The sequence below is a fragment of the Equus quagga genome, chromosome 21, assembly GCF_021613505.1.
Source record: "Equus quagga isolate Etosha38 chromosome 21, UCLA_HA_Equagga_1.0, whole genome shotgun sequence".
NCBI lineage: Eukaryota > Metazoa > Chordata > Mammalia > Perissodactyla > Equidae > Equus > Equus quagga.
Window position 1 is genome coordinate 39,067,295 of NC_060287.1, and position 10,444 is coordinate 39,077,738.

Below are 10,444 nucleotides of genomic sequence, written 5' to 3' on the forward strand. Positions count from 1 at the left end.
TGTGTGTGTGACTTTGCACCCACCCAACGACAGCAACGAGAAGGCCCAGAGGACACACCTGGTTCTCAGACACACACAGGACAGTCACAAAAGCTGACTGCACACCACACCATCAAGGAGATCTCAGTGACTTTGTGAGGGCAGCCCATCACCGAGGCCACACGCTCTGGCCACAGCGTTAGAGCAACATTGGAACGTGGGAACGTGGCCGTACGCCAGGAGAGGACAGAAATACCTCTGGTGGTTCCAGGCGCTTGCACTTGGGACAGTGAGTGACCAGTCCCCGGACTAGCTTGCTGGGGCTGGGCGCTGCTGGTGATGCCACCCTCTGCCTTCCGCCCTCCCTGGAGAGGCTTCTGTCCTCTCTTTGGAGCCTCCTGCTTCGGAGGTGGGAGGACCAATGGGCAGCAGCTGTGCCTCTATGGGGACGGCAGACGCTGTCCCTGCGACTCTGGTCAGCGCTCGGTCCCAGGGCCATCCCCAGCTGCACAGGATTTGGGGCAAGCGAGGACCATGGGCTGGGATTGTCTAGGGAGGGCCATGGGGGCCGCCTGCGCCCTTCCCCGCCCCCCACCTCCCTCCTGCCCTCGACGTGCACCTTCAGTGGGGAGCGAGCGAACCAGAAGCCACACAGTGAGAGGATCCCATGTCCCACCCGGGGTGTGGCTGCAGAGTCTCAGGGGGAACAGTTATAACCTAAATGCATTTATTTAAAAGTCAAAAGATGGAAAGGAAATTAGCTAAGGTGATGACTCAAGAAGCTCAAAACCCAGCTACAACATAAATCCAGGGACTAAGGCAGGGACAAAGTCAGAATTTAATGAAGGAGGGAAAAATGAATCGGCATTGGGGGCCGGCCCCATGGCCGAGTGGTTAAGTTCACACTTCGGTGGCCCAGGGTTTGGCCGGTTCAGATCCTGGGCGTGGACACGGCACTACTCATCAAGCCATGCTGAGGTGGTGTCCCACACAGAAGAACTAGAAGGACCCACAACTAGAATATACAACTATGTACTGGGGGGCTTCGCGGAGGAAAAAAAAGATTGGCAACAGATGTTAGCTTAGGGCCAATCTTAAAAAAAAGAATCTGCAAGAAAAAATAGGGTCTTGAGAAAGACAACAAAATTGACAAAACTTGGATTTGTGAGATCTGGGGTGGTGGGAATGTGCAGGGAGAACCCCCAGAGGAGACGGATCTGGAAATGCCAGTGACAAACGAGAGATGTGGCGAAGGCGGCCATCCTCTTCCCGCAGGGAAACCGGCAGCCAGGGAGTGGAGGCAGTCTGGTTCTGACGGCCCAGGGAAGGACGCCAGGGGGGCGGGGCTTCTTTTTGGTTTTCCAATCCGTCTTTCAAGATCAGGCAGAGAGAACCAGGAATTCAGGGAGATCCAGGAATTCAGGGAGATCCAGGAATTCAGAGAGATTGAGGAATTCCGGGAGTGTACAGGAAGGCTCAGTCTTGGCCAAAGCTGCTCAGGATAGTTTTGCCAAGGCCAACAATCCATCCATGAGGCCCTTTGGTGACCTTCGGGGTTCCCATGCAGCGAGCTGGCTCCCTCAGCTCCCCTCGGTCCTCTGCCTTTGTCCTGCTCCAGCCCCTGCCTGTGAGCTGGCTGCTCTCAATGCTGCCCAGTGGGCTGAGGTCCTGTCTGAGGGTCCCCTTGGCTGGGTGAGGGCAGGAGTGGGGGCAGTGTGGAGGCCGGGGCAGCAGAGGCCCGAGCCTGGCCCCATGGAAGGCCGGGTGGGAGAGCTGGTGGCCAGTGCATGGCCCAGAGGAAGGGCCGGCCAGGCCGCTCTGTGGTCCCTCTGTGGGGAGGGCAGCGTTCTGGCCTCAGCAGGAGGTTTTATTCATCTGCCTGATTTCATCCTGGCCCTTGTGGATGCTGCAGGCTCTGCTCCTCCACGCTGATCCCCAGGGACGTGCACGCGGGCCTAGTCCGGCAAAACATCCTTCCTGGTGGGGAAGCAATTAACCAGCTGGAGCCTTGCATTGTATCCCTGGGGCCATGAAGCCAGGATCCTGGGTGGATAAATGGTGAGATAATCAGAGCTCAATAACCGTCAGAAGGACAGCTGCAGTGGTCAGACCACGTGGCTGGGATGGCATTAGAAGGTTCCTGGTGCTTCTGAGAGCACAGGCTCACGGTCCGGAGTGGACAGTGGGCCAGCTCTCACCAGGCCCTGCGGCCTGGGCCTGGCCAGTGGCCAGCACCACCCCTTGGAGACTCTGATGTTATCACCTAGTGAGGCAGGCCAGCAACTATGAGGACCAGGAAGACACACCCACAAGTGCCCTGAATTGGTCCATCCATCCATCCACCCATCAGTGTGCACATCATTGACACATGTAATCACCTGTGACGAGCAAACTGGTACAGCACATCACTGGTTTATTTTATTGAGGCTGAGCACACACTTAGTCACCAGCACTAATCTGCAGTGTGAGCAGCTTGATGGATTTCTTACTTATGTTAACGAGCAGCACCCAGATCAAGGTGTAGAACCTCCAGCCCCAGAAGCCCCCTTGTGCCCCATCCTGGTCACTGCCCTCCACCGTCATCGAATGTTGCCTGTTCTCGAACGTTCCATAAACAGAACCGCACAGCGTGAGCCCTGAGTGAACGGACCCTCTACTGTGCATAAAGTCTGCCGGTTCACCTGCATCCACACGGCAGTTTTTAGTGGTAACCACATTAGTGTGTTCAATGTAAATATTAAGAATATTCCATAATTTTTTGGCTCCCCTTTGGCGCCTCTTCAGTTTACCATAAGATAACACACCAGCAGCTTCATAGCTCAGATTATTTCAGTCTCCTTGAAAGCTAGTTGACCGTTTAGAGCAGAAATAACACGGTATTGTGAGGTTCCTAGACACACGGACATAACCGTAGGACAAGAGCACAGGCCCGGAGCAGGTGCAGATCACCACTGCAGGGGTCTGAGGCTGCAGGCGAAGAGGTCTAACGTGACCTGATGGAAGACTGAGATGAGAGGTGAGAGCTGACACCGCACCTGTAAGCAGCCACTGAAACAACACAGCAGAGAGTTACAGCTCTGAGTCAACTAAGGAGAGAAAGTGGACCGAAAAAGACTCAATCTATAAGAAGGCAGGAAAAGAGGACAAGGGGACACGGTCGAGGGACATGGAAAAGAAATCAAGGAAGACAGACCAGAGCCCACGCAGCAACCACGCCTTTAAAGGAAAGCTGTCGAAGCTGGGATGCCGTCACGGGTAACACGCTGTAACCTAAACTGCCGGCCTTATTCAAGCGCACCGGTTTTCCCGCTAATACCCTTGTCTATTCCAGGATCCCACATTGCATCTAGTTATCATTTCTTCTTAGTCTTTTCCAACCTGTAACAGTGATTCAGTCTTTTCTTGTTTTTTGTGGTCTTTTGAAGAGTATTTATCAGTCACTTTGTAAAATGTCTTTCACTTTCGGTGTGTTTGCAGTGCTCTCACAATTGGGATGAGATTGTGAATTTTTGGCAAGAATACCAGAGGAGTGATGCTGTGCTTTTTCTCAGTCTGTCGTACCAAGGGCTCCATGATGTCCATCTGTCTTTTACTGATGATATTAACCTTTGTCACAGAGGTAGGGTGATTTCTGCTGGGTTTCCCCCTATAAAGTTATTATTTTTCCCTTTGTAGTTAATAAATATATTGAGGAAGATACTTTGATGCTATGAAAATCCTGAAGGACGCTAAGTATGAGGACCCAGGAGGCTAAGAGTAAAGGGATGAAGGAAGACATCCCAAGCTAACCGAGTCAAGAGGAAGCTGGAGTGGCCATGTTAGTGTCAGACAGAGCAGAGTTCAAGGCAAAGAATCTGGGGATAAGGAGGGCCATTTCATAATGATAAAGCAGTCAATTAATCAAGAAGATATAATAATCTGAACATAGGGTATCAAAATGCACAAAGCAGAAACTGACAGAACTGCGAGGAGAAACAGACACATCCACAATTATAGTTAGAAACTTCAACATTCCTCTCTCGATAATTAACAGAGCAACAGACAGAAAATCAGCAACTATGTAGAATACTCGAATTGCACCATCAGCCGACTTGACCTCGCCAAAATTCATAGAGTGTCCCACTGAGCGACAGGAGAACACACATTTAAGTACACACATAACAATTATTAACATGGGCCATATTCTGGGCCATAAAATGAGTCTCAATAAACTTAAAAGGATCCAAAATATACAGAGTATGTTCTCTGACAACAAGGGAATTAAATCAGTAATCAAAAACAGAAAAATCTTTGGGAAATCCCCAAATATCTGGAAACTAACTAACATACTTCTAAACTCATGGATCAAAAAAGAAAAGAAAAGGCAAATTAGAAAGTATTTTAAAATTAATGGATATGAAAATACAACACATCAGAATTACTGGGATGCAGCTAAAGCAGGACTTGGAGGGAAATGTATAGCACTAAATGCCCATAGTAGAGAAGAAAGATCTCAAATCAGTGAGCTCAGCTTCTGTCTTAAGAAACCAGAAAAAGAATAGACAATTAAACCCAATGTAAGCAAAAGAAAAAATACAGATCAGAGAGGAAGTCAATGAAAAAAAAAAGGGAAAACAATAGAGAAATCAATGGAACCAACAATATCAATAAAATTGATGAACTTATATCCTGACTGACCAGTGAAAGAAAAGAGACACAAATTACCAACATCAGGAATTAGAGACATGACATCACTTCGTAGTCCATATTGAAAGAGTAATAACAGAATATTATGAAGACCTTTATGCTGATAAATTCAACAACTTAAAATAAGTGGACAATTCCCTGGGAGATACAAACTACCAAATTCAGTCAAGGAAAAAAAATAACCTCAGAAGCTCTACCTCTATTAAATAACTCAACAACATATAAAAATGGTAACACACGCTGACACTAACCCTACAGTGCTCTGACACTGTGGACCAGTGCTTGCGTGGTGACCAGGATAGGGGTGGGGGGAATACAAAGGCAGAAACTTGGGGTATTTACTACGCTGATTGTAGTGAGGCTTTCACGGGTGTACGCAAATACCAAAATGCATCAGATTTAAATATGTGGTTTATCGCATATCAATGACACCACAATAAAACTGTTACAAAGCCCTAGGGATGGCTCAGGTCAAGTGAAGTGCCCCCACCCCCACATTCCCTTCCCTCCTTGGGATGCCCACGCACGGACCCTAAGACACAGGAGGGTGGGGTATGGGGTAGGAGCCGGACCCGACACAGGTGGGCGGACACCACTCCCACTAACCAGCTCTGGAGGCCGCTGGCGTTAGGCCTGAGAGGGACTCAGAGCAGGGGCTTCGCAGCGACGCCAGCCCCAGGAGGGGATCCCCCAGCACCAGGCAGGGGCCGGATGGGGCCGGATGGGGCCGGAGGGGGCGGGGCAGGGGCGGGGCTCTGAGGCTTCACCGCCCCGCCCGCCCTCAGACCACGCCCACAGCCCCTGACAATCACACCTCTCCTCCGTCTGAAAGCCCCGCCCCAGCCCCGCCCACGACGTCCTCTCAGGCCCCGCCCCCATCCCAAGCCCCGCCCCGCCTTGCCTCTACCGCCTCGACTAGGCGCCTTCCCTCGCCCTCCCTCTCTGAGTCGTCCTGGCCCCGCCCCGCCTTTGACCCGGCCCAGGCCCCGCCCCTCAATTCTCCGGCCTGGCGTCATCCTGGCCCCGCCTCTGACCAGGCCCCGCCCCTCACTCTCAGGCCTCTCGTCATCCTGGCCCCGCCCCTCACGTTTCTCCAGGCCCCGCCCCTCGCCTTCAGGCCCGGCTCCATCCTGGCCCCGCCCCTGCCCCAGGCCCCGCCCCACCCCGACAGGCCCGCCCCTCGGCCCGGCCCCGCCCCTGCCCCGCCCCTCGCCCAGGCCCCGCCCCTTTCCAGCCCCGCCCCGCGGAGCGCAGGCCGAGCCGCGTGTGTCCCAGCCGCGGACTTGGGCGCAGGCTCCCGGGTCGCTGCCGCGCACGGGTGTGGCTCCGGGTCGGGCTCCGAGCGTGAGAGAGCCTCTTGCAGAGCAGCCACGGTACTCGGCCTACAGGTAAAGCCACCGCCCCGCCCGGGAGCCTGGACACCCCCGCCCCCGTCCATCCCCCGCCCGCGGGTCCCGGGGTCTCGAGGGTCCCAGGGTCCCGGGGTCCCGGGGTCCGATCCCCGCCCGCGAGGCCCCGCGCGGCCCCGCCGCCCCACGCCCCAGCGCGGGCCGCGCGCCCAGCGCTTGGCTTTTCTCTTTTCTCGTTTTCCTTCTTTTTCAAACATAATGGAGATAAAAGGCGCCGACCCCGGTGCCGGTGCCAGGTGGTTTGTTCCTATCAGGGCCGATGGAGAAGAGCTTTATTTATTACTTAATTTTTAAGGGTTGTGAAAATTAGCAAAGTGCTCAGCTCCTGACAACAGCCCAGCCCCCGCGGAGACAAGCCACCCTCCGGGTCCTATTCCTACCCACTGGGTCCGTCTCTGCAGCCCGGTCTTCCTGGTGTCCAGCCCCAAGGAGCTCAGAAGGGTGGACCCTAGTCCAGCCGTCACCCCCGTGATGTCCAGGCCCTGGTCCCCTGGGTGTGCAGTGGGTGTGTCCAGGGCGGGGTGGCCGGGTTCTGGACCACTTAGCTCCAAGCCTGCCCCCTGCCCAGCGGTCAGCACGACCCCGTCCTTGCTCTTCTGGGTGGTGTTGGGAGACTCCGGAAATAAGTTACAGAGACCCCCACTGGTCAGATGCTTCAGTTTGCCTGTGACATCTCCTCAAAGTCAAAGTGTGCTGGACCACGGTGGACAATGCTGATTGCTCTTCTCTTTCAGAACTGAAAGAGAACAGTCTTTCCTGGCACATAAGGAGCGAGAGTTTATGTCTTTGTCGGATGGTCACTTGCACAGTGGCGCCGGGGAGTGGGGAAGAGCAGAGATCTGCAGCACTGAGCCAGAGGGGCGTGCCCTCTGTCCCCACACGCAGTCAGATGGGCCCCATGGGCAGGCAGAGCCCCTCGTCCCTGCCGGTCCCCACAGGGGGGTCTTGCCTCCTCCTCCTCTTCTGCCTGCGGTTGGGTGCTTCCTGCCCGCAGAGCTGCCAGTGCCCTGACCACGCTGGGGCTGTGGCCGTCCACTGCAGCGCGAGGGGCCTGCAGGAGATCCCCAAGGACATCCCCACCGACGCTGTGCTCCTGAAGCTCGATGCCAACAAAATTGCCCGCATCCCTAACGGAGCTTTCCAGCACCTGAACCAACTGAGAGAGCTGGACTTGTCTCAGAATGCCATCGAGACCATCGGCCCTGCTGCCTTCTCGGGTCTGGCTGGGGGCCTGCGGCTGCTGGACCTGTCTCATAATCGCATCCGGAGGATTCCGAAGGACGCCCTGGGCAAGCTCAGCGCCAAGATCCGCCTGTCCCACAACCCGCTGCACTGCGAATGTGCCCTGCAGGAGGCCCTATGGGAGCTGAAGCTGGACCCGGACTCGGTGGACGAGATCGCCTGCCACACCTCGGTGCAGGAGGAATACGTGGGGAAGCCGCTGATCCAGGCTCTGGACTCCGGCGTCAGCTTCTGCAGCATCCACCACAAGACCACGGATGTGGCCATGCTGGTCACCATGTTCGGCTGGTTTGCCATGGTGATCACCTATGTCGTGTACTACGTGCGCCAGAACCAGGAGGACGCCAGGAGGCACTTGGAGTACCTCAAGTCCCTGCCCAGTGCCCCCGTGTCCAAGGACCCCATCGGCCCTGTGCCCTAGTGCCCGCTGGCTCGAGCAGACCGCAGCCCACCTGTCTCCCGTCACTTTGGTAGCAGGTGGTGGCTGACTCGTGCTTCTGAGACCCCCAGCAAGGTGGGTCATCACAGCTGTTTCTGCGCAGTGCTTCCCTCTTCAGAGCACTTTCCCGTGTTGCGTTCAGTCACTGCCACTTCCTTCAGGTCAGGTAACGAGGAAACCGGAGCTTAGAGACACGGAGTGACTTGCCCACTGTGACACAGTCAGGAAAGATCCAGCTGGGACTTAAAACCAGCCCGCCTGTTAACGATGTTCGGTGGCCCTTCCACTCTGCAGGCCTCTCCTGTGTGGTACCCAGAGGACGTGACAGCGTTCAGAGAAGAAAGAGCTCGTGCCCGCAAGTGTGCGCGTACCCCAACAGCGGTCTAGGGTGCAGAGCGCTCTGTTGAGGGCACAGGTCGTTCCACTGTGCGGAACGGAGTCACCTCGTTTCCCTTATATTTCCTGAACACTTTTGACCACGGAACTCTCTCCAGAGGGAAGTGGGAGAGACCAGGTGTTTCGAGGGAGGTACGTGAAAGGCGCAGCTCAAACTTACCTTGGAACAGGTTTGTTTGTTCTCAGAATGTTTGTGAAGAGGAACACCTGTACCAAAATTTCGGTCCAGTCAGAGGGAAAGACCCCAAACCCCAAAACCAAAAAACCCTGGAGAGGAACCCGAGAAAGGCCCAGAGTGGACCATCCCAGGGGCAGTCAGCAAGCACACAACATGGCCCTGCCCTGCTTCCTGCCTCGCCATCTGGACCATGTTGGTGGGCAGGCCGTCACCTTGGATCACTACTGTGCCTTGTTTTTCCATCCACTGAGACCTAAAGACCTCTCCAAGGACAGGAGGACTGCTGTTCCATGTTTCAAGGCCAATCAGCGGGGTGCTCCCTTTCTCCAGCAACCGGAACTCCTCTCTCTCTCTCTCTCTCTCTCTCTCTCTCTCTCCCTCCCCTCCTCGCTCCCCCTTTTCACCTTTGCTGCCAGGAATCTCAGAGCTAATTTAGTGCTCGGTTTTCTTACCCGTATTATTTCATGTTCAGGGTAGACGTTACCTCCACCTATATAACTCTGATCCATCTTTCCAATCTTATTTTTTACTAAAAAACCTTTTTGTATGAGTGTTTATATTTTAAACGACTTCAGATATTTTTAGGGGGAAGCAAATAGGGATAAACTACTTATGAACTTAAGGTGTGAAAGATGGACGCCCTAGATGCTTAGACAGGATTAGAAGTGGCGGTTGGTCTTTGCACAGCCTCGTGTGACTTGAAGTGAGGAGCGGGGTCATGCGGACGTGTTGACTCAGACGCAGCAGCTGAGGCAGAGCCCCGAGAGGCTCGTTCGAACAGAGTGGTGCCTTTTCAGTTATGATGCATTAAAGAGAAACGACCAGCAGATTCCCAGTACTCTCCCACTCCCAAACGCCCCACGCCTGTGTTCATGGGGCAGGGGCCGGTGTGCACAGCCTGCGCAGTGTGAACAGGGGGCCCTGTGCTGTGACGTGCAGGGTGGCACTTTTCTGCCCGCCGCCTAGATCAGGAGGCGGAGTGGGAGGCCTGGCTCAGGTGCGGCGGTCGAGGCCTACCTCGCCGCCTCCCATGGCTCGCGCTCCTTCCGAATGGTACCAGTCCGCAGGAAGCCGACGGCCCCGCCCGCTTTCCATGAGCACTGAATCCAAGCGGCCAGTCTTAGTGTTGCTCCCCTTGTGTGACAGTTGCCGTGCGGAGCAGAAGTGCGGCTGCTGGCTGACCAGCAGGACACAGGCTCCTTGGGTGATTTGGGTCCCCCTTCCCCTTCCATCCCAGGGCGCAGACAGCGGGGAGAGGGCCCCACAACACAAGAGGCTTGCCGCCTGGTGGGTTTGCGCGATGGACGTGACACTGGCTCAGGGGAAGAGAGTGGACCGAGGCCGGGTGGGATTGTCAGGGTCTTGCCACTGCTGCTCACGTCCTGTGGGGGCTAGACGGCCTCAGCACTTTGGGGGGCCTTCTTTGCTGCCAGGAACCTCTTCTTTTGCTCTTACGCCAGAATCAGCCCTGAGCCTGCTGCCCCCCAAACGTGGCTCTTCATGGGGTCCACAGGGGCCCAGTGGGGTGGGGCTTCTTCCCTCCCTGCCCCCTGCTGGGCCCCGGCCCACCACCCACCTTCCCGTCGGTGCTGGCCTGCCGGGCTCCTGTCCTGCCCCTGCTGGGAAGAGGAGGTGGGTGAGGACCCCGGAGCACACCAAAGGGGCTGCTCCCTCTCCTCCTGAGCCCGGAGCACTCCTGCCCTTCTGGGCTCCCCGCCCCTCGTGGAGTATCCCAGGGGAGGATACCTCCCTCCAAGGACGATCTCCAGGACCCCAACTCCAGGACCCCGAAGCTCCTTCCTGCTCATGGGTACTCCCACCCCTGGTGCCTGGGAGCCCTCGGCTCTCCCTGGGTGCAGCCCTCCCCTCCCCTCCCCTCAAGGGACCCCTTAAGATGACGCCCTGCCTGGGCCCACCCTGTCCCTTGCTGCCATATGCGAGTGCAGGCCCCTGGACGCCCCTGTGGACCCTCGGGCTCACTCTGCTACCCACCCCACTGATGGGCCTTTGACCTCATCTTAAATCTGCAGAGGCCGGGGTCAAGCCGGCCCCATCGAGGGAGCAGTGTTGACAGTGGTGGGGACATGACAGAGGGGGTGCCTCAGTCGGTCTGTC

General features: G+C 55.8%; 1 protein-coding gene across 1 annotated transcript; it reads left to right on the top strand.

Annotated features, from left to right (window-relative positions):
- The first annotated feature begins 5,924 nt into the window (after positions 1-5,924).
- Positions 5,925-8,876, top strand: LOC124231393 (leucine-rich repeat-containing protein 3). The gene is made up of 2 exons (XM_046648179.1): positions 5,925-6,053; positions 6,809-8,876. Exon 2 carries the CDS (start codon positions 6,868-6,870, stop codon positions 7,735-7,737), a length of 870 nt encoding a protein of 289 aa, XP_046504135.1. The 5' UTR covers positions 5,925-6,053; positions 6,809-6,867; the 3' UTR covers positions 7,738-8,876.
- Positions 8,877-10,444: the final 1,568 nt, after the last annotated feature.